Genomic DNA, 25,641 nt, shown 5'->3' with positions numbered 1-25,641 from the left:
GTCTGCTCCCATTGTTTAATAATATACAGGGCGAGTTTCGCATTTTGACAGAAATTTATATTCGTCATAATTTTTGAACGGTCAGATCGATGTGTCTCTTATTTTGGTCAATCGTTACACTATTACCACCTAATCAACTGATTTATTCAAACTAGAAAAAAATCAGGTCCGGCTTTAAAAAATTAGTTCGTTTGGGTCTTAGAAAAAATTTCACCCTGTATACGCTTTTTGAAAACTCTAATATTAATTTTACAAATTAGACAAATAGGCAATTAAAATGGCATATTTATTTTTTCCCCACACGATTACTTATTTTTTATTAAAAAATCAAATTTGTCAAAATCGCAATTTTACCATAAAAATAAAAAAAAATAAACAACGTTTTTCTTAAAATTAAAAGATTCACCATTTTTTTTTTCTATAACACGTCTAGATCTAAAACTCCCCATAACACTTCTTTTTGGACTCTATAGTTTAACATAGACGTGATCAAATAGATAAATTTTAAATTTTTTCACTTAATTTTTGCGATTAAACTTTGCAATTCACGAAGTTGCACCTTTTATTTTTTAAAAATTCATAACTTTTACGAGAAGAAGACTGAAAGTCTACAACAATTGTCATAGTCTTCACAATGGTAAGAGATATGTGCTGTAAAAATTTCAGAAAAATTTTTTTAAATGGAACGTTGTAGCGAGTTAAACCGTGATTTCATCTTTTTTTTCATTTTTAGGTTAAAATTCCGATTTTGACAAATTTGATTTTTTAATAAAAAATTAAGTAATCGTGTGGGGAAAAAATAAGTATGCAATTTTAATTGCATATTTGTCTAATTTGTAAAATTAATATTAGAGTTTTCAAAAAGCGTATACAGGGTGAAATTTTTTCTAAGACCAAAACGAAATAATTTTTTAAATCCGGGCCTGATTTTTTTCTAGTTTGAATAAATCAGTTGATTGGGTGGTAACATAAATTAAATATTTGTTCAAGAAAAATTAATTTTTGTAATAAAAGTAAATTTTTTTTAAATATATGGTTCACTTTACCAAACTTTTAATTATTATTCATAGTCAAATTTGATTTTTTTATAAAAAATTAAGTAATCATGTGAGGAAAAAATAAATAAGCCATTTTAATTGCCTATCTGTCTAATTTGTAAAATTCATATTAGAGTTTTCAAAAAGCGTATACAGGGTGAAATTTTTTTTAAGACCCAAACGAACTAATTTTTTAAAGCCGGACCTGATTTTTTCTAGTTTGAATAAATCAGTTGATTAGGTGGTAATAGTGTAACGATTGACCAAAATAAGAGACACATCGATCTGACCGTTCAAAAATTATGACGAATATAAGTTTCTGTCAAAATGCGAAACTCGCCCTGTATATTATTAAACAAGGGGAGCAGACACTTTTTAATGGTCATTTGTTATTCCCCATAGGAGCCTCTATACGAGGTAGGAGTATGTACAGTTCCTCATGACTCACCCTGTATTTGGAAAACATTGGGAAATAAGTGAGAATAGAGATTTGGTGGTAGTCAAACCAATTTCGAGAAAAATAAAAATAAGTAGTAAACGAGCAGTTATTCCAGAAAATGAATAAAGCATTTATAGAAGTGGGATAAACGTAAGACGAATGGAGAAATAGTATATAAGTCGCTAGATAAAAAAACATCAGGCTGAAATTACAGAGTTATAAAACTGCTTAGTACTACTAAAAATTCAAGTATTCTGCCGATGAAATACCCATCTCAAATAAAACACAAGCCGTGTCTGTGGGTGGGTGTAAAAAGAAACAAAACCAAAAACAAAAAAATCTGGTGACCGAGTCTCGGTATTGTACACTGGCGCCTACAATTACGCTATTGCTCTGATTAACGAAACAAATCATACAACTGAAGCCAATTTAGGCCTTAATTTGTTATTTCCTATCTACACTTTAAAAGATGTTTGTCTTTGTCAAGTGGCGATTTATTTGAGGCATATATCAGAAGAGGGACTCCTACAACGGCGAAATAAAAAATGAGATGTGATGGAAACTGAAGTGATGGCTCATTGTCGAGTAAAAACCATCATGATTGAATATTTCAATCATTATTCTTAAAATTTTCTACGATTATGGTACACGTCGATTCTTGTTTTATCAATTTTATGAGGTGAGTGGCTTTTATTTTCTTATATTTAACATTTTTATTTTTGAAGTTATACTTCTTTACGCGCGATATGAGGGTGAATTTTTATAATGTTAAAACCTACGATCCCGGCGCATGCGCATTATAACTTTGTTCTGATTGGATGTTCAAATGACATGTCAAAAATTATCCAATATGGCAGCTGTAGCGCAGCTGTGATTTGGACAGTTGACGGTTTGGTTGTGTATGGTTGTTGCGTTTTAAAATTTGTGGGAAGAGAAACAACAAAGGTTAGTTAATAAATAGTTTTCATATTATATTTGTGTTTTTTTGTTCAAAATGTTTTAATTTATGTATGTATCAGTCCAGAAAAGGTGTGGAAAGAATATATTAGTGTTTTTAAATATATTTTTCTACAAACGTGTTAAAAATGCAATTTTTAGGACTCCATAGGAGCGTTAAACATGCTACTTTAAGGCACTAGTGCTTTAAAATTTTTAAGGCACTGCAGTTAAAAGTGAATTGTCAAATTATTGTGAAACGTCAAAATATTTATATTTCATTTATTAACATTAATATTAATAATACAACTTGCGCAATTTGAAAAAGGTGGTTTAAAAGGTTTTTTATTATAATTTTGTGTCTTTGGATTTGTCTTCCTTGGGCGTAAAATAATAAAACATCTATTTTTATATTTCACTTGTCACCGTGATGTATAATTATGTATATCTGAAAGGTACATAGCATGAGGCTTGATGGCCTTGTTGGTAGAGCATTGGACCAGAGATAAAAAAATCGCGAGATTGCGGGTTCAAATCCCGGACGATTCATATTTTTTTCTTTTTTTTTTTTTTTTTTTTAATATTTGGCATTGTTAAGTTTTGGTTCATTTTTGGTAATTATTGTTAATTTTTTGTATTGTAACTGTTAAGTAGGTATATTTATTTCGTTGAAATTATATTATAATAGAAGTATAACTTCTTACGTGCGTACAAAGTACACACACATTCTTTTTAAATCATTTTGTTGTTTGATCCAATATTCTTATTAATTTTATATTTTCTTCTCACTGCTCCTTTTTAGTCCAGTGTATAACATTATTTTTGCTCCGTCACCTTCTTTAGTTATTCGTCTTCTGGTGCCGTACGCTATGCAGCATGACACTTTCTTGTCTTACTCCTTCAGTTGTTTCGAATTCATGTTTCTGTACATATTATGTAGTTCTCCCATTTCTTTTATATATAGACTTTTGATGATTTCAGCTAGTTTTTCCTCAACACACCTTCTTATCAAGCTGTCCCAGGTTTGTAGTTTTATCCTGTCGAATGCCTTTTCCAGGTCTCCAAATATGTGATTCTTTTATATTATTTTCTCTGGTATATGGTAAATCTGTAATTCCTAGATGATGTCATGTATAAATGATTTAAACATGTATAAATAGGACACTTGAAATCTTCGAGGGTCTTTAATAACTTTACAACCATGGATGATGGTCTCTTCTTTTTCTTCTTCATCTTTGTAGTAATTCTGCTTGTTCGTTAACGGATTAATACCGCTACGGAAAGTTATCACTCCATTATTTGCGTGGTGGTTCGATACTTCTTCTGCCGATAGGTGATTTATCTCTTAGTACATATTTTGACCACACGGGCCTCCCCATTCTGTATATGTAGTTATTTCATTCTCTTTTTTTTCTATTTAGTGTCCATTCGATTATACATTGTACGTTACATTTTCTTCTAATGTCTTCTCTCCTCTTTCAATCACTCAGCGTATTTCCTCTAAAGTGTAGACAATCTCCATCTGGATAATCCAGGAGATCCATGGAATTTCCTGTTATGTCTGGATGTCTCAGTGTTAATATCTAGGTTTCGCCATATAGTGTTATTAAGGCATACTGCTAGTCTACTTTCCGCACTTTGGTTCTCTTTGTCAGTTCCAGAATTTGACCCAGGTAGATACATACTATTATTCTATATACTAGTGTGAACCTTTATATTGTAAGAACAGGTATTATGAGAGTAATATAAATATAAGAAAATATATAGGATGTCTTATTTAATAAATTGTATGTTTGCTTTTCCACCTAGGTATTAATCACCATACAAAATTCGACATACTATCCAATCCAATCCAAGCCTGGAAAATATCATTGCCTACATTTTTTCTAAATAACTTTTTTGGATATTCTATACTGTGATGGAATTATCGACCAATGTCATACTAAAGACTCACCCAGTATTTGGGACAATCAATCACAAGAAAAAATAAAACGAAAAACACGAAATTAGTAGAATATCAAATCTATAATGTATTTTACCAATCACCACATATTGCTCTGAAACATAGGTTTTAGACAAGAAGACATAATACAAAGAGTAGATGTTCCTTAAAAGACAACTGGGCTAGAAAAGACCATTGGTAGAAAGAACAAGGGTAGCAAGACCGTAACAAAGATGGTACGGTGACTAGAAAAACAAGGGAATGAAATTGGTACCGGCTAGCCAGGATACAGGAAACTGGAGATCAATGAGAGAGGCTTATATATTGAGAAGATAGTGAACAGCTGAAGAAGAACAAAGTTAGAATATAAATTTTGAATATTTCAGATAGAAATCTTGTTGAAATATATTTAATTAGTGCCTCTTATACACCATTGCAAATTTGTATACTAGTATTATACCTTTTATTTTAAAAATTAAAAATATTAAATTTAAAAATAATTCTACTATATAAATGGATAGGTACGCTCATGTCAAGTTTTTAGTGAAAACCCAGAAAAGTTTCGAGCCTATTCCGCCAAAGTGGAGCGAAAGAGACGGAAAAGAGAATGATGATAAACTGGGAAAAACTAATTATTTTTTCGTCAATTTCAATTAATGCCAACAAAATGCAATCTAGTAGCTCACTTCAAAGAGAATCCAATATGGAAATCAAATTATTTCAGCACTCTACTCTCTGCTTTATCACTTAATTCATCATTTTTGTAATCAGTTCGTGGTTGCTTAAAGCTGGATATTATTTTCGGAAAAAATGGATTAAGCGGATAATTACTTTTTAGATTTGTATAAAAACGATATAAAAATACTTGGAGCAATACGAAAAAATTGGGTTGGTCTAAAAATGTTGATAGAGAAGGATTTATTGAAAAAATTTTAGCTGGTTGTAAAAGGAAGCAATATTTGGAAGTCAAAGTATTTTATTATTGAACATACCTCTTCTTACTTCTCCTATTATTTTTACTCCTAGACGACATAGAGACAGCAACTAAAACGATGATTAGAAAAGTGGAATGAAGAAGTGGATTGAAGAAGAAGTATCGACTCTTCTATAAATATGTAGTTTTACTTTTCATTTTTTTGGAAGATTTAATATTTTCAATAATAATCTTTTTTACAGCAATGGGTCTAGTGTTGCCCAAAATCGGTCTTGGTCTTGTTCTTGCATTTTCGCAAGACCAAGACCAAGACCAAGACCGCCTAATTTTAGCAAGACCAAGACCAAGACTTACCGCGCAAGACTTGAGCAAGAACAAGACTAAGCCTGCGAGACTCTTGCGTCTTGCAGTTAGAGCTGAGGGTCTAAGTTGAGCTATATTCTTAGATACTCTATGAGAAACAAAAATAATTGTAAAAAAATGGAAAATTGGATTTATGCGCATTACGAACAATACCATAAACATACATAGCGAATCAAAATACCCATTAAAAAAACACTTGACACATTTGACATGCACTTAGAGGTCATTACTATAATGTAAAAATAAAATATTTTGTACCTACATGCTTTCCCAGCGGCCGACTTCTTCGCTCTGAAATTAATTGTCCAGGTTTTGAGAATAGTCGTCTTCTAATCATAACATAACATTCCTGCGTTGCGACGCCTACAGTAATATCGAATATCGTATACAAACTTTTTAAAAATGTATCACGTTAGCTAATAGAAAATAATACTTAATTAATATATAAGTAATTAATTTTTTTCATACTCTATTATGTATTGTTTATGCTGACTTTGCTATGAGGTCACTCGGCTAAACAAAATTTGCCGAAACAGCGCGGCTATTATTTTTAAAAGTATCATAAGATAGTGATACGAGACAAAAGTACAGATAATGCCGGATATTGTGTAAACAAAATACCGAAATATAATTTTAACGATATACACTTCTCCAAGAAATTAACGCACCACCTTAAAAACGGGTCATTTTTAATGTCTCAAATTTCCTAAACCTGTTGTCCGATTTAAGTGATTTTTTTAATACGTTGTCTTATTCTTTATAAATATTGCTGTAATAATATTGTTGCTAGAGAGGTCAATTATTGTCATTGTATACCGGGTGTACCAATCAAACTGTGTTTTTTCTCACTCTGTGAAATATTCTAGCATTATTCAAGCATGTAATAGCATACTGAAATTAAAACCCAACTATAGCCTCATATTTTCTTAGCATTATGATTTTTTATTCATTTACTTATATTGTATAATAAAAAAGTTAGGTACCTACTTTTTTAACTAGCCATGTTTTTCATCAATTCAGGATGTTTTTAAATAAGTATGGCAAACTTTAATGGGTAATTCTGCACGAAAAATAATGACAGTTTGCTTCATAAACGTTTACTTTATAAATGCTTCGTTTCCCAAATAGGGGGTGTTGAAATTTTTCTTACAAACTGACGATTTATGTATTGCTCTAAAACCGGTTGAGATATGCAAATGAAATTTTGTGGGTTTTAAGAGGTAGTTTTAACTTTAGTTAGTTAGATCATAGGCAGGTATCACTTAGATCGTGGCTTCAAACCCACCCGGTGTCAGTTGTTTAGATAGTTATTAATTTGGCTAGTCTTTACTACGGTTATGATATTCAAGCTTAAAATGTACCTCTCTGTTAATGGCCTCTAATAAATATTTCTCATAATTCGGTCATCATTCTATAATGTCCATATATTTTCCAGAACTGATCAAACACTACGTTCTGAAAAATGTAGCCTACAAATTAAAATGTCGTACTAATTATAATGGTCCTCAGATCTTAGCTTTGATCAATGTGTTCCCATTACTTTAGATCACAAAATTTATATATTTGGGGTGTGGGGTGTCAGATATACTATATTGGACAAGCAGGTCAATAACTAAAACAGGAACAGAGGGTGACTCAACAGAAAAGTAACTATAACAAAATAAAAAAAACCAAAAATATGGTATACGGAGAAGAAGATTTATATTCAGCATTAGAAGGATATACTTACTTAGTGTAAATAAAAGTACGATCACAAATATCGATGCCCATACCACGTAACATTTGCATTATAAAATTTATTCTTTATTTGCCTTTGTTTTTTATCTCAATTTTTAGCATTACCTATTTCAATTTCGTGGTAGGATTGAATCAAAAAATTTTTTTATTTTCTATATTCTGCTTATCCATATTTATATGAACTATAAAACAATAAATCAATAAGATTTAGTACCGACACGGCAGTTAAAATTATCTCAAATATATTTTAAGCCATAAAAGTATTTATCTTCTTGCGTAATTAACGATTTGTTTGAAAAAGGTGTTGTTTTTTAGTCATTTCTAAAAAAAGGTGACAACTTGTGTAATATGGGAAGTGGATATGCTTTTTAAACTGTATTAAAGGAAAATTATGTATTTATTACACATACAGTACAGGTGGCCTCATTTAAAAATATTATTCGTATATCTCAGAAACAGTACATTTGGCAACATCGAAAATATAAAATTTTAAATTGCTGGTCCATCTAATGGTAGGGGAGCCCAAGCGGGGATTTTGCAGTTACTCGAGCGCGTCAGATTAGCATATGGGGAGAAACCTGGTATCCTGCAGATGTACCTCTACCATATTATATTGGCTCTTAACACAGGGGAGTTCGTTAAGGTGGGCCCGAAAAAAATCTATCCTTAAAAAAACTCGAAATTGTCAGATTAAGATAAGGTACGAGTACGTTAAATACATGCAAAAGAGTGTATATTTAAAAAATCTGACAATTTGAGCCGGGCGTAAGGAAATGGGTGAGTCCCAAAGTTTCACAAGAAAAAAAAAACGAATATTTCGCGAAATGAATGACAGATTGAAAAACTAAAAAATATGTACTCAATATTTTTTAAAAATCTATCGAATGATACCAAACACGGCTTCCTACGAAGAGGGGTGGGGGTAAATTTAATATTTTAAATACGAATCCCGCGATATTTCGCGAATTGTACATCAGATCGAAAAACTGTAAAATACACTTATTCAATATTTTTGAAAAATCTATCGAATGGCATCAAACACGACCCCCACGGAGGTGGGGTGGGGGGTTACTTTAAAATCTTAAATAGGAGTCCCATTTTTTGTTGCTGATTTGGATTTCTTACGTAAAAATAAGAAACTTTTATTCGAAGCATTTTTTGGAATTATGGATAGATTGCGTTATAATCGAAAAAAACGATTGTTGGATATGGAAAATTAAATTAAAAAATGGCAAGCGCCCACTAAAATGGAAAACTTTACTTAACTCTTTTTGGTTTTAGGACCTGCTCTTCACAACCCAATAGGTCCCCATAACGCTCGAGTAACTGCACATTTAGCATACTTTGCTCCCCAACATATTGTTTATATCATAAGGGGTGCAGGGCCTATTTTACCACTAGGCCTGTGAGGCACCTTCCCCGGGCCCGTATTTGAATGGGGCACGGAAAGGTCACCAAACAAAACATGTTTATTACAATAACAAAACAAATTTTCAAAATTCTTTCATTTTACGAACAGGCAATGATAAATGATAATCATAGGAGTTATAATTGAGTGGATAGGCTCAAACTTTCGGCTTCAATGTTCTTTAAATGCATTCATTTTTGTCGAATCCTCAAAAAACTAATAAAATATTTTTAAAAAATTTAGACGCAGATTGAATATTACCGAGGGCCGAATGTCCCTTAGAATAAATAAAAAGTTTCTTTTGAATAAGATATGTATTTAAAATTAAAAATCACACTCAATTTTCTCTTTTTTTCACCCCTGTAACTTATTAAAATAAACATTATCGAAGATTTCAGGGACTTTAGGCCCTCGGTAGTAACGTAATCTTTCATTCTGCGTTTAAATTTTTCAAAACTACTTATTAGTTTTCTCAGGCTTTGAAAAAAAAACGAATGCATTTAAATAGCATTGAAGCCGAAAGTTTGCGCCTATCCTCTTAAACAATGTTTAATTGTTTAAATATAAATTTTATTTAGGTATTGTTAATAAAAATTTTATTTTCTTGTGCAACTATATTTCTATTAAATAATTAATACATTTTTAGAAGTTATTATTATTATTAAATTATATTTACGGGCCCGAAAATTGTGTAGTGCCTCGGGCCTGATTTGAAGTAAAATAGGCTCTGAAGGGGTGTCACATATATATTTATGCTTCCGTACTTTACGCACGCCCTTTGTATAAGCGATAGTGGGATAGTGCTAAAAACTCGAAGAAGCTAGATTGGCGCTATAGTGATCAAATTTTTTATAGTTTTCCACTATCACATTTCTACTATCTGTGATTAGAAATTATTGTGTATACTATACTATCTATACTAAGGATTTCCACAGTTTTCACTGTATTAGTTCACTCAACCGTTCTATCCAGTTCTTTCTATCTTGCCAGTCCTCTTCCTCCGGATTTCTTCCTTCCAGTGCTTAGAATTTCATCTCTTAAAGATCTTCATGGGCTGCATCACTATGTTGTTCTGTTTATCCAACGTTTTTTGTCTGCTCTTCTGACATGTCCGTACCAGGTTAATCTCTTCTGTTCAATGTAGTCTATGTTATCGGAGTTAATTACCACTCTTCTCTTAATCTCTAAGTTATTTATTCTATCGCTTCTTGTTATTCTGCAGCTTCTCCTTAGGAATTCCATCTCTGTTGCGCTTATTTTGTTTCTGGTTGTCTTATTTATTATCCAATTTTAACACCCATAACTCAGAATACTTATTGTCATGGTGTTATATATTCTTCTTTTTGTTTTTATATTGATGTTCTTATCCCACACTACCGGGTTCAATTTTTTATGAAGTCTCTTGTTTGTCCTAGTATATTTCCAGCTTTTTATTTCTGCATTCTCCGTGGTTAGGTACCTATTCAGTTTTCTTTAGGTTTATTTCCATTTCACTCTTTGTTCCAGTTTTCTCATCATAAAGTTGAGGTCATCTTTATCGTGTGTGATCACTATTTGGTCGTCAGAAAAACCAAAGGGTATATGGTATATGTAGGTATTCGTTTCTTACTGATATGCCCAATGCCTATTCCTTCGCACTTTCTTTTCCGTGGTTTCAGGGCTTTTTTTTCTCCGGTTTTTCCCAGTTTTTCCCTTTGTCGTTTTAAATGGACTGCATATTCTATTGACCTTTTGATAGCTACTTTGTTATTTTTGTAGAGTGTTAGTACTGTATTTACTAATATTCGTGGATCTTCGATGTCTTCCATTGCTTCCTATAGCTTGGTTCTAGATATCGAGTCATAGGCCTTCTTAAGATTACAAAAACCAGAGGGATGGATCTATTTTTGGCCATTCTTTTTTCTATTAGTTGTTTCGACCGTGTAAATGTGTATTGTGTATAGGTACTATAAGAACCTAAATCCTATTGTGTATCTCTGTCGCCCCGCTTTTTTGTATCTAACCCGCCATTACGAAAAAAATGTCACAAGAAGTCGGTATCGCGCGTTAGAAAAATTATCGCAAGAGCTGTCAACTATTATACCAATAAAATGAAATGTAAACACCGCGACAACCGTTTGAAAGGACCGCCTCTCGATGGTCTTCGCATCCTTCACCGTAATATCAGGAACATGTTTGTTTAATAACACAGATAAAACAAACTGATAACGCTATATCAGACAAAAACCCTTTCGAATTTAGCTGCTTTGATACGGAATCCACTTTCCGATAGGTACAAAAAATATAACGATGTGTAGTAAACGGGCGATATTAATAGCTTTATTTGTTTATAGATTTTTCTACAATTTAGATTTATATGAGACAATCTATGTTTCGAAAAGTCGAAAGCTTACAGAATGGGTGACGCTACAAGATGCCTATTCCAAAAAAGAATAACAGAAAGAAACAAAAATATATACATCGCAGAAAGTGATGGAGTCGAAGGAATCTAGGCAAAATTAAGTCTAATATTTTAGCCTCAGCCAAGGAAGCTCTTGGTGACAAAAACATAAATAAAAAGAAATCGATTTTAAGACAACAGATTCCATGGTTTTGTACAGAAGTAAAGGAAAATGCAAAGAAAAGAAAAAAGCTTACCTGAAATTGATAATTGATATCAACAAGGCACAAGAGGCATACGATAATTACAAGATAATAAGAAACGAGACACATGCACTTGTAGAAAGAATAAAAAAAGAACATTGGGAACGTTTTGGGAAAAGAAATGAAATAAGAGGTCAAAGAACGGAGGAATGAAACTAATAGAACCAAAACACACAGAAAAGGATGCATGAATCAACTCATCATCATTCAATCTTTGCTTGTCCACTGCTGGACATAGGTCTCCCTCATAATTTTCCATCTGTTTCGATCTTGTGCCTCTTGCATCCAATTCCTATGACAACGTTTTAGATCATTCATCATCATCATCAAAGAGCAGTAAACCTACGCCTCTCTGATGATGACTCCAATTAGAGTCGAAAATCGTCGATTTAGGGCCGGTTTTTCAGTGCTGGGTTAACCCAGATTTTTCGGTCACCTAAATTTTTATGGTTAATCAGTTTTTCAATACTAGGTTATCGCTTAAACCCGTTTAAGTTGACCAAGATTTTAACCGATACTCGCTATCATAGGTGGTTTAACTCCGAATTTTCCGACAGACGTTTATCTATATTTGCTGACACAAGAGGTTAGTTAAATTATGACATTTTGTGTTATCGCGGGAAATATTGTATTATGTATTATTATATTCTTGATTATATCTTCATCATCAGATGAAGAATCGGAACTTGAATGCATTAATCATTTTTGTAATGTTATGTTATTTGTTATTTATAAAATAGGTTATAAAATTCTATTTTGTTTATTTTTCTGTCAAAAATCTATAGAATTGCACATCTTGGTTTAAAGCACTCAAAAACGATATAAGGGTTAAAATATTGGTTAAAATTTAAACTAGGTTAGCTAACCAAAATTTTAACCGCTCACTGAAAAACCGGGCCTTAGAGTGCTCTCTGTACTAAGTGAAAAATAAGACAGTTTTGCCTTCGTATTGCAACTGAATAAAAATGGTATACATTTTTACTTCCTTTTTAATTTTAGATTTAATTTGACACAATTTGTAAAAAAAGTTCAACCTTCTGATTCACAAAAATTTATTGAACGTGAGAATTTTGAAGGTTTGGTCTGTACATTTTTTGTTTTCTGTAGTAGATGAATTTATAAGGAATAAATTTTCTTAGACTGGAGTTACGCATTATTTTTAATTTTTACTATTACTTGTCATACGAAACATCGTAATCACACAATCACAAAAGGAAATGCAAAGAAAGCCTGCATCAGATGAATTTCTTATAATGTTTTGCAGTTGCAAAAAAGATGCTGGGCAACTTGTGGTTGCAGAAATGTGTCACTTTTGTAATTCCGTATGTGGTGATAATTGCACCAATTGCCCTCCAGTTGTGCATTAGGCTGCAGACAGTGATAAAAGAGATACAGGGATATAAGAGATAATTTTTTTATAAGGAGTAGGTCTTCTCTAAGGATTTTTCGAGATTAAAAAGTTGCAATATAATTAAACAATATTTGAAAAAAGGGTCTATAATGTTATGATTGCACGAAAAATTCTTTTTAGTCTGCAAAAAATTACAGACCATAGTCTCTATTTGATTGATAATGAAATCTTTTCATTATTCGAGTTAAATTCTCAGCTTAGAAACAGACACACTGACATCTTCCGTTAAATATAATTAAGAGATTATTCACATGATTAAATTTCAGTTGGTTCATCGTTGTCTGTGAAAAGCACAAAACTTAATGGAATAAAAAAATTGAAACCGAAGTATCCGGTGACGTATGTATGTATCTGAGCAAAAACCAAAGTAAATCTTTTTCTCTTACATTCATGATATGAGGATTGTGTTTCAGAATAAGTGAGTATTTCATCCGGAAACAATGACTTATGTTCAACATCTGATGGCTATAGTCTTTGGATTAATTAACCATAGGCGCACACTTGAAATTTGGTGAGTCTCACGTAATAATAGAAATATTCTAAAGTAATATTATTAATCAACTCTTCCCTTCAATAGCTTTGTGCAATTATTACTAGAAGAGTTGAAAAACGAATCAAGAAAAATAGAATTAAAGATGAACTGTGATAAAACTAAACTATGACCAACCAAAACAAAGACTTCAATGTTCCAGTAGAATAAACAAACTTGAGCACGTATTCTTGGTCATTTCACACAAATGAACAAGGAAATAAGAGGCAGGAAATTAAAACAAGGAGCAGATTAGCTTGGGCAGCATTTGGCAATCTCTCTTATATATCGAAGAAAAAAAAAAAGAAGAAAACTTAAAAACGAGAATTTTACATCAATATGTTCTACCTCCTCTTACAAAATACTGAAAAACTTGGACATTTACCACGGATAATAATATAGAAAACATAGCGAAAACGTAAAGATTTATGGAAGGATTGATGTTCTTGTACTGATGATGAAGTTTTTGTAAAGTCATTTAAATCATTCTATCTTGTTATTGTCAAGACGTTTACTGCAGTATTTCTTGATATCTTCTTCTTCTTCGTCTAGCCACTCACGTCCACATCTGAACATAAGCCTCTTTAAGTCTTCTTTTTCATTGTTTTTTGTTGTACGCTACTTGTAGCCAATTTTTCCCGGCAGTTCGTTTCAGATCATCTGTCCATCTCATAGGAGGTCTGCCTCTGGGTCTTTTGTGTTGGTAGGGTCTTCAGGTTAGAATTGTTCTGTGCCATTTGTTTAGATCGCTCCTAGCTACATGTCCAGCTTATTCCCATTTCAATTTTAATGATTTTTGTACCACATCGGTGACTTTGGTTTTCTGTCTTATCCATGTGCTTGCTTTCCTGTCCTTAAGTGATATGCCAAGCATTGCTCTTTCCATCGCGTGTTGAGTAACTCTGAGTATGTTCATATTCTTTTTTGTGATTCTTCATGTTTGTGCCCCATATGTTAATATCGGAATAATGCATGCATCAAAAACTTTAGATCTAAGATGTAGTTGAATTTTGTTGATTTCTGAGTATATAGTTCAGTTTGCCGAATGCTGCCCATGCTAACCTTCTTCTTCTTTTTATTTCTTCCGTTAGGAAGATAATATATATACTTAGGACAAAAAATAATACTAAATAGGGAAATTCAAACGAAAGAAATATTTCTTGATAATATTATTAATTTTATCGATCAGACACTCGTAAAATAATTGTTATTTTTCTGAGACTATGAGACTTTTAATATCAGAAGATTAATAAGTAGTGTTGCCCAAATGCAAGACCAAGACGAGACTTAGACAGTCTTGGTCTTGGTCTTGCGCCAGTACACCTGGTCTTGGTCTTGGTCTTGGTATTGCGCTCCCGGTCTTGGTCTTGGTCTTGGTCTTGCAGCAAGAGTCTTGCAAGTCTCGCAGTTGCCCATTAGCCTATTGCATATCTTAGAACAACGTAACAGAGAGGTACATTTTAAGCTTGACCATAGTAAAGGCTAGCCAAAATATCATAGCCGTAGTAAAGACTAGCCAAATTAATAAATATCTAAACAACTGACACCGGGTGGGGTTTGAACCCACGATCGCTGTCTATGTTCTAACTAACTAAAGTTAAAACTACCTCTTAAAACCCACAAAATTTCATTTGCATATCTCAACCGATTTTAGAGCAATAAATAAATCGTCAGTTTGTAAGAAAAATTTCAACCCCTCCCCATTTGGTAAACAAAGCATTTATAAAGTAAGAAAAAACACCGTTTGATTGGTACACCCGGTATACACTGACAATAATTGACCTGTCTACCGACACTATATATTATTACTGCGATATTTATAAAGAATAGAATAAGACCAAATATTAAAAAATCACTTAAATTTAAATAACAACAGGTTTAGGAAATTTGAGACATTAAAAATGCCCCGTTTTTAAGGTGGTATGGTGCCATGGACGTATAAATAAAGATGGGTGGTGCGTTAATTTCTTGGAAAATATAAGTGCTAAGGTGACATATTTTTAAAAAGTTTGGATACGATATTCGATATTATTGTAGGCGTCGCAACGCAGTAATGTTGTGTTATATGAATATGATTAGAAGACGACTATCCTCAAAACCAGGACAATTAATAATTTCAGAGCAAAGAAGTCGGCTGCTGAGCAAAGGCGTAGCTACCGCCGCGCCGGTATCAATTATACGGGGCCTGGCGCTGCATGTCGAAACAAAACTTCCATTTAAAAAATTAAACAAAATATTCTACAATTTCCCTAATAAAACGCTTTGAAACAGTGTATTGTTTGGATGTCGACCTTTTCGTGTAATGGATTTTTTATCTATAATATTTGCCGCCGTATTCCATAACAACAAAGTAGCTTTGTTTTTGGTTTCAAGTTACTTTTCATTGTTCATTCACTGTTGGCGGTGACACACTGTAAAATGGCCAAATTGCAATTTTTGTTATCGCTTAATCTTTGACGATTTGGAAAAGTGTGTATATTGTTTTGGGTATATATTCGTGTACTTAATCTATTTATTGTCTAGCCCATTTTTTCATTGTCCAGTCACCCTTGCCTTATATAATATAACAAGAACAAGTGTTGTTGAAAACACTGAAACTGTTTTCAAATCTATTTTTTGAGTTTGGTTTATTAGAGTTTATTAGGTTTATTAGGTTCAATTTGTGCAGTCGATTCAGAAAGTTTAAATTTTAAATTCTGAAAATATTGTGAAGTGAAAAAAATGAGTGAAATAAAAAGAGAGTAGCTGAGTGGAGCGATGAAAAGAAAAATGAAACAAAAAAAAGAAGAAGTTCTGAAGAAGATACCCAAAATTTCTTCATTTTTCCATCAACCAGATTCTCAAAGTGATTTAGATTGCAATGGTAAGTAGGTACTAGATCTCTTTCTACTAATGAAACAATAATTCTTATCTAATTTTCGTCTGTAACAGGGGTGGCCAAGGTCCTTGATATTCTTTGATAGAAATTTGAATTTTTTTAGAAGCCGTCATTAAATGCGTATTAAAAAGTTATGCAAAAAAGAGGTGTTGAAAAATTTTTTACAGAGCTGTTTTACTTCTTTTGATAATTCTTTAAATCTTAATGAATAAATGGCGACAGCACTTCTTAGTAATTCTTTCAGATGCTGGTTATTTCGTACTGTATTTGAATTTCAGGAATTTTAAAGTGGAATAAAATTATTCTCACATGTCTTCTTCTTCATGTGCCGTGCTCGATTATCGAGTGTTGGCTAACAAAATTGGCTATAGTAATTTTGTTGGTGGCAGCTCGGAAAATGGAAGCTGGAGTTTCTCAAACCACTCTCTTAGGTTTCTAAGCCATGACGTTTTTCTTCGACCTGGCCCTTTTCTTCCGTCTCCTTTGCCTTTTATTATTAAATGGAGTATATTATAACTCTCTGCGTGGCGCATTCTTCTCTAGGTGCCGTCTCCACTTCGAAGGTTGGCAATCATCAAAGCGATTTTTACTTTTGAGAGTGCGGCTCTAAATAATTTGTTGTTACTACATCCAAACCATGCCCTAAGATTCTTCAGTCATGAGTTAAATCAGCTATCAGCTTCCTATAAATCTTTTTCCTGGATTTTCCTTACATAATGAACTGGAGTATTAGATATTGATCTCCTCCCATCACATGTCCCATATATCTCAGTTTTCTTCTCTTAATTGTTAGAATTACTTCTCCTTCCTTATGCATACATCTGTCTGATTACCTCTACGTTGGTTATTCTATTTACCCATGAGATCTTCAGCACTCTTCGGTACATCCATATCTCGAATGTCTCCGGTCTTCTCACATCAATTTTCGTTAGTGTCCACGCTTCCATCCCGTAGTATAATACGGATAGCACATAGCACCTCATAACATGGCCAAAAAAATATTCAAGTTTGCGAGCTTTTACTGCTCTGATGACTTCCCGTAATGTTTCCCCTCCGATGTATAACAACTTCGTTACGAACTCTATCCATCCAACTTATTCGTAGGATCCTCCGATACACCAAGGTTTCAAAGGCTTCCAGCTTTTTGAGAAGGGTATCCGTTAAAGTCTAACCTTCGATACCATACAAAAGAGTACACATTCACATAAGTACGGTGTTCCATTGAACATTTTCTAGCACTACCTTATATCAGTTCTTGAAAAGGGCCCCGCGAAAATCTTTGATACGGGGCCCCTGTGAGGCTAGCTACGCCACTGCTGCTGAGAAAGAATGTATAACTAAAAAATTTTATTTTTACATTATAATAATGCCCTCTTAGTACATGTCAAATGTGTCGAGTGTTCTTTTAATGGATATTTTGATTCGCTATGTATGTTTATGGTATTGTTCGTAATGCGCATAAGTCCAATTTTCAAAATTTTTGTTACAATTTTTTTTGTTTCTCATAGAGTATCTAAGAATATAGCCGAACTTATATACTCCCTAAAACGACCCTCAGTTCTAACTGCAAGACGCAAGAGTCTCGCAGGCTTAGTCTTGTTCTTGCTCAAGTCTTGCACGGTAAGTCTTGGTCTTGCTCTTGCTAAAATTAGGCGGTCTTGGTCTTATTCTTGGTCTTGCGAAAACGCAAGAACAAGACCAAGACTGCAAGACCAAGACCGATTTTGGGCAACACTATTAATAAGTAAATTTTTAAAAGGAATATTCAAAAAAATGAGTGTTCTAAAAAGATCTAGCTTTTAACCATTATTTACCTTCTCCTCTTTCTCCATTCCAGGCTTTAGAAATATGTTGCTCAAATCTTGAAATGAGCATCGGTGTTTCAGCATCCCTTGCTTAGCATCAGTTATCATTCAATATTTTCAAGGGACGTCCTACACTTCTTTCTTCATTCAGTTCATAATTTAGTCTTTGCTTTGTGAGTAGATTGTTTTCGATTGTATTTATAGGTATGCTTTTCTTGCTAATTTCCTGTTTATCAGTAATAGACGATAGACTCGAAAAAAGAAGATAAACAGCAGATAAGAAAAGAAAATTGACACAAACGTGCCAGAACGTTTAAGAAGTCTCAGATGAGAGACAACGACAAGGAGAAGGAGGCAACGAAGAGGGCGAGGGTCAAAACTTTCGACTTGCGAAAACGCAACAAGAGTGCTATGATTGACACCTTATGCACGTCTCATCCTAAAGCTTTTATGGCGTATCGGCATGTTGGATTTTTTCTCTTATTATTCAAGCTCTCCTCCTCCCATATTCAATGATCTGTCGTATACACATACCTTATGCTGTCATCCAGCTGTTCTCGTGCTGAGCGATTGTCTGACCAATTTTCTATTTTGGACCTTGACCATTTCCAATATTAATGAAGAAAGTGAAAAAAGTATATTAAAGTGTGTAAATATATTTAATTTCCTTAGCTAAGCGCTTTCGACATATATGTCATCTTCAGAGTTAATGGTCAACGTATAAAAAAGTACCACTACTTCGAGTTGAGGTGTGTGCATCGTATTAAGAAAGTTGGTCTGTTGTGCAACTCCATATACCCATATTTCCATAAGAGTTGTTATACATTGTTTATTATCTTTCATTACCCAACGTTACCCAACTTTCGCATATACTTATAATGAAATCTGTCAATTTTGTGATCAAGCCTATATTACTGAAATGACTTACTAGTTCTAGTGAGTGAATAGAACTGAAAAAACTTGAGAAGAAATCAGAATACCACGTAGGATATCAGAAAAATGGTGTTCATTTGGCATCAAAACTGGACACATTTTCCGAATATTTTGAGTAACTCAGATTAAAATATATTCCTAGTACTTCTCACAGTGTATCAAAAAAGAATATTTTAGTGAATTCCCCTAGCGCTTAATTCACGATACACCAATGGGAAAAAATCTTAGTTTTTACAAATAATTGTAACGTATCTCAGTATGCATATGTTTCATTCAAGTCGATTTCTGTACACTTGTTTTCCAACGTCTTTATTACTTATATGATTTCGTGATGTATGCACATGTGGTACCCATTCTTGTTTTGGTGCCGCGCTATTTCTGGATGTGAACTTGTCTCTGAATTGTTTTTGCGTTTAGACAAATAGACATTAATAATTTTATCATAAAGAATAATTTACGAATATTAAAGAAATATTTTATTGGTCAAATTTGCGTAAAAACTATAAATAATTAAACATGTTCATGGTACAATAAAATACTCATGTAGGTCCTAAGCCATTTATAGCACTTTCCAAGAATAAGAATAGCAGTTGATTATTATATCTTAATCAAACTTGAAGAACAAACTTTGCAAACAAAAACATTATTACAGATCAACTTCAACTGGTAGCATATGCAGATGATCTAGTCATCATATAGCGAAGACGAAGATGACACTTATAAAAGCAGTTGAAAAATTAGATAAGGAAGCGAAGAGAATAGGGCTACAGATAAACCAGCACAAAACAAAATACATGACGATAGGGAAGGACGACACAACAAATCAGAAATATCTAATAACACAGAACCATAAATTTGAAACTGTATCCACCTTTAGCTACTTGGGAGCAACAATAGGGAACGCCGGAAAAGAGAGGACAGAGGAAAGAATTCTGAAAGGCAAAAAAATATATGGAATGAATAGAAATCTACTGAGAAGCAAAACCCTAAGTAAGAAAACCAAGATGAACCTATATAAGACCTTAATAAGACCTGCTGTTACATATGGGATGGAAACAACAACGATTAACAAGAAAGAAGAAGATAGTCTTCTGAAATTTGAAAGAAAAATAATGGGAACAATACTGGGCCACAACGTAACAAGAGAGGGAGAAATACGAATGAAAACAAATGCCGAAATTGAAGAAGAATTAAAGAGAGAAAATACAGTCAGATACATAAAATCGCTTCGCTTAGGATGGATAGGGCATATACAGAGACGCCCACAATCAGATATGCTGAGAAGGATAACTAACTGGACACCACTATGTCCTAGGTGCAGAGCAAGACCCAGAAGAAGATGGCTGGATGATGTAGAAGAAGACATAAGAGCAATGAATGTGAAAGAGTGGAAAGTTCAGTGCAAGGACAGGAAGAAATGGAAAATAGTCACGAGAACAGCAAAGACACACAGCAAGCTATAAAATGACAGATGAGTAATCTACATCACCTAAGAATAGGATTTTAAACGCCACGGCGTTAGCTATAATTCCCAGGGGTTTTAATGCTTCATGAATAAATGAATGAATTCAAACGTGGGAATTGTATTTTGGGTTATAATATAAACTATTTTCTGATGGACGAAATTATTAAGCTATTAATTATTTGTGATTTTCTCCTCCTGTCACTTCCTAGTAACTTCCCAACATCTCTTAGATCCCAAGATCTTCTTCCATATCATCAATACATCTTCTACGCGGTCGTTCTATATTTCTTCTGTTCATGTACCCATTATCTGACATCCTAGTAATGTGTCAAGTCCATCATTTTTTAGTCCCTGCAACTGTATTATATAGAGCAGTTCTGTGAGCAAATTTACCACTGTATTATATAGAGCAGTTCCTTTAACACTGATTTTTTGGGAGTACCAAGAGATAGACGATATAAATACATTTTGTAGAGAAACATGGTCTTAAGTAGACACAAGACATTATAAAAGCGTTGCCACTTCCATCCACCATTTAGACTGAGACTGAAATGACGAAAGGGAAGTCAAAGTCAAAAGTTGCCAACTGGCAAAAAATGTGTGGTATAGTACCATCGAGATTAATATGTCTGTGAATAAATTGAATTGAATTAAAAAAAATAAGGATAGAAGATAATTGAAAAGATAAGGGCAGAATATTTAGCTGATAAAAGAAGAGGGCGCAACTCTTTTTAGAAGAAAATTAGTAAAACAAAACACAAAATTAAGAAATTAATAAATTCAATAGAAATAAAAAAATATTTAAACATAAATTAATAAATAGGTGACGTTTATAACGTTACAGGTGCGGGAGCACGCCAAATAGAATTCTATTTTAATGACGTCACGTTGCCTAGCAACCGTCGATTCTCCCATTATAAAATTCTATTTTGTGACGTCAGCAAAATATAATTCTATTTGGCGTGCTCTGGGCCCTGGTCTGTAGTCTGTGTCTACACAATAATATCAGTGCTTTATTTTGCTACATTTATATTTTTTCGTGTATTAAACAGATTCATATTTGATATCTTTCATTTTTCATGAGCACCGAGCGAAATTCGTTGAGATCAATCAGTAGATAATCTTCTTTGGTGAATACGTAGGGATTAAGTTTGTCGATTCCTATCATTTGTATTACGATCAATTATTAATTGAAAAACCTTCGTCATCGATAAACCGTCGGCAGATCGGAGAAAGCACGAGAATTACGGGATTTGTTACTGTGAAACATAAAGAGTGATTTAATTGGTTTGCTTGAAGGGATTTTCTTTATAAATTTTGCTAGGATATTACCAACCCAGTTTAAAAAAATAAAAATAAAACATTTAACAATTAAAAAAATAATAAAAATACGAGATCATTATTGTAAAAGGTCTATTTAAGATTCCCTAATAAGGGTTACATTAAATTACAGAACGTTTTCGGATAAAAATCCATCATCAGTGTCCTTTTGGACTAAAAGCCAAAAAACAGCATTCCCGAGTCACCAAAACCTCACATATTGGAGTTAAATGGCCAACTCTTGCCATTTAACTCCAATATGTGAAGTTTCAATCTTTAAAACCACGTGGGAAGAGTCCTGTGTTGCTCTGGGTAATATCGAGGAATATTTACAACATCACTAAGTATTATTAAAAATATACAATATACAGGGTGTCCCGAAAAGATTGCTTATAAATTATACCACATATTCTGGAGTCAAAAATAGTTCGATTGAACCTAACTTACCTTAGTACAAATGTGCTCATAAAAAAATTTATAGCCCTTTCAAGTTACAAAATGAAAATCGATTTTTTCAATATATCGAAAACTATTAAAGATTTTTTATTGAAAATGGACATGTATCATTCTTATGGCAGGATCATCTTAAAACAAAATTTTAGTGAGATTTGTCCACCTCATAAAAAATTTATGGGGTTTTTGATCCCTTAAACCCCCCCAAACTTTTGTGTGGTAAACATTAATTCATTATTGTGGTACCATTAGGTAAACACAATATTTTTAAAACTTTTTCCTTCCTATTATTTTTTCGATAAGCGAGTTTTTATCGAGATGCGGCTTCTTTTTTAATATATTTACATACAAATTTTATGAGGGTTTCGTTCCTTTAAACCCCCCAAATGTTTGTGTAAGTTCCAATTAAACTTTTATTGCGGTACCATTAGTTAAACACAGTGTTTTTAAAACATTTTTGCCTCTTAGTCTTTTTTTGATAAGTCACCTTTTATCGAGATATGGCTTCTTTTTCAAAATATACCTAACAATGTAAATTATAAATACATTTTCAGATTATTAACAGGTCTCTATAATCGTACTTAACCATATAAAAATATGTGGTGGATTCGATAAATATTCAAAATATCTCGATAAACACTGGCTTATCGAAAAAATCCTAAGAGGCAAAAATGTTAACAGTGTGTTTAACTAATGGTGCCACAATAATAATTAAATTGGAACGTACACAAAAGTTTGGGAGGGTTTAAGGGAACAAAACCCCCATAAAATTTTTATGGGGTACACAAATTTTACTTTAATTTTTATTTAAGATGCTGCTGTCATAAGAATGTCACATGTCCATTTTCAATGAAAAATCTCTAAGAGTTTTCGATTTATGAAAAAAAAAAGAATGTGTGTACTTTGTACGCACGTAAGAAGTTATACTTCTATTATATAATTTCAACGAAATCAATATACTTTAAACAGTTTATCTACTACTTTCCAAAAATTTTTATTAAAACAATACCAAAAATTAAAAAAATAAAAGAATAAAACACACACAAACACATTGAAAAATGCCAAAAATGATTTCTGAACAATAATTGTTGCCAAAAATTTTAATTAAATACGTATTTTCTGAAAAAAATTATATAATAATATACTTACAATCATAAAATTTATAAAAACAAATAAAAAAATGATATAACTTGCATTGGGCTTGAACCTACTTCCCGTGTATCCCGCCGTACGAGAGTCGAAGCGATTTCAAACTGCACCACCTTCGCGTATACGTTATGTGGGAATATACACAAACTGAACAACTTTTTGACATTTTGTTTATATGAATTTTTATTAGTTTGATTTTTGTCGAATTAAAATGCAACAATATATAGAGTAAGAAAACGATACATTAGATGAAAATTTGTAGAAAGTTTGTTCGTAATCAGATTATGTAAATTAAAGCATTGCCTACTAGGGGTATAGCATAGCAAGTACTAGGTAAGTACATTATTTTTTTTTATATTTTCCAAATAGGTATGAAGATAATTTTTTATTGGAATACAACTGAAACATTTAGAATTACGTACCTGTGGCTTTTCAAAACTATTTTATTTTTGTCCTCACAACAATAAAAACTAATATATTATACAACATTTTTGTTTACCGATAACCTCCATATTGAACAATTATTGACAGATCATTTCAACACCCGATCAGAGCCCGTATAAAGACTAATACCAAACTGTCGGTGTGCGCATGCGCCCAGATCAATATAAATTCACCCTCAATCTCAATCGCGCCTAAAGAAGTATAACTTCAAAAAAACAATTTACAACATTAAAAGGGTTTTTACCCAAAACATTTTGGTGGCTCATGCATGCAATTTTTTGGCTTTTACTAACACTGAGGATGGATTTTTTTAATCCGAAAACGTACTGAGGTTTAATATAATCCTTATTTAGGGAATTTTAATTTCCTCGTGGATTTTTATTTGACAATTACTAAAGTATTATACGTATAACACTCACGCGTTATTCACAAAGCAAACTTTTACGTGGTATTCATTGATTCAATGATTCATAAGACTCAGCGCTTCATATTCCCGTCAGGAGCGTCATTTGAAATTTTGTTTGGGGGGGGCAAGCACTATATATACAATACACTATATATGATGTTATGATGAATATTGATGTATTTTTTGTAAATTTCAGTCATTTTTTAGGGCCAGGGGGGGCAAATGCCCCCCCTGGACGCCCAAATGCCGCCCCTGATTCCCGTCAATACATACATTTTCAACTGTTGTTAATTTTTTAAAAGACAGCAAACTATCATTATAATTCTCAATACTTACACCATTTCGAAGATATGGACAAGAAATGTCTACACTAAGTCTCGAAGTTAATGACACTGCTTCTTCTACTGCTGTTGGCATCATAGCCCTGAATGGGTCTTTGCCTGTTTGGCTATGTCCAACCATTCAGATCTCTCTTGTGCCTTTGTCCACCACTGTCTTAAATTCATAGTTTTCAGGTCATCTTCCACGTCATCTAACCGATTCGTTCTGGGCTTTCCGTTTTTTTCCTCTACCTATCGGCTTCCATATTTGTTGTTTTTGTATCTTCTTTCTGCACATGTCCCAGCCATGAAAGTCTTTGACTTTTTACAAATCTTACAATATCGTACCCTTCATCTTACTACGAAGGTAATAATTCATTAATTTCGACGTTACTCCTGATTCTCCATGTACCGTCTTCTTCTTGCACTGGGCTGTATACTTTTCTCAGTATCTTTTTCTCGAATGTCTGGAGTCAGTTGTGATGGCACAACTCTTTTTATGAAATCATATCTTTAGCAATTCATTAATATTTTTAATTTCGAATAGTCATTATTCTTGTTTGTTACAGGTGTTGATAGAAATGGTTCTCCTTTACAATTTCCTTCACCAAGTGGCTTTGCTTCGTATTGCCGGAACATTTGGGGATCACCGATCATCTCAGCTGGTTCCAGGTATCTCTCGCCGTTCTCTGAAGGAAATATCAAAGAAAAATCTTCAGGTAAGTTCTTTACATATCTAAGTTTACATATTATGAATGATGGCACAATGGGCCACGCAATACGGTACAGAAACACATAGGGTAGGCGATCAATATCGATAATAAATGAGTTCCTCTGGAATCGGAGGAAATCCTCCTTAATCAGGAGCATTATAACATTCTTAAGGCAGTGAGGTCTGGTAAATAAAAACTAGAACAGAGCAAATGCTAAAAGCCAAAGAAATGAACTTTTGGCGAAGATCTGCAGGAAAGTCCAGGAAAGAACGAATAACAAATGATCGGATCAGAGAAATAATGAAAGTAGATCACACAAATCATGTACAAATGCAATAATCGTCATAAAGCAAGTTACTGAGAAATTACTAAAGTA

At 33.0% G+C, this 25,641-nt stretch overlaps 1 protein-coding gene across 1 annotated transcript in view; it reads left to right on the top strand.

Moving 5' to 3' along the window:
* The window catches only part of LOC114328099 (zinc finger protein Gfi-1), a 206,145-nt gene that overhangs the window by 38,973 nt on the left and 141,531 nt on the right, over positions 1-25,641 (top strand). Inside the window, exon 2 of the mRNA XM_028277219.2 lies at positions 25,122-25,271. Coding sequence (XP_028133020.2) covers positions 25,122-25,271 — 150 coding nt within the window. The remainder of the gene's footprint in view (positions 1-25,121; positions 25,272-25,641) is intronic.

This window comes from Diabrotica virgifera, chromosome 1 (genome assembly GCF_917563875.1).
Source record: "Diabrotica virgifera virgifera chromosome 1, PGI_DIABVI_V3a".
NCBI classification, from domain to species: domain Eukaryota; kingdom Metazoa; phylum Arthropoda; class Insecta; order Coleoptera; family Chrysomelidae; genus Diabrotica; species Diabrotica virgifera.
This window is presented reverse-complemented; position numbering and strand designations above follow the sequence as displayed.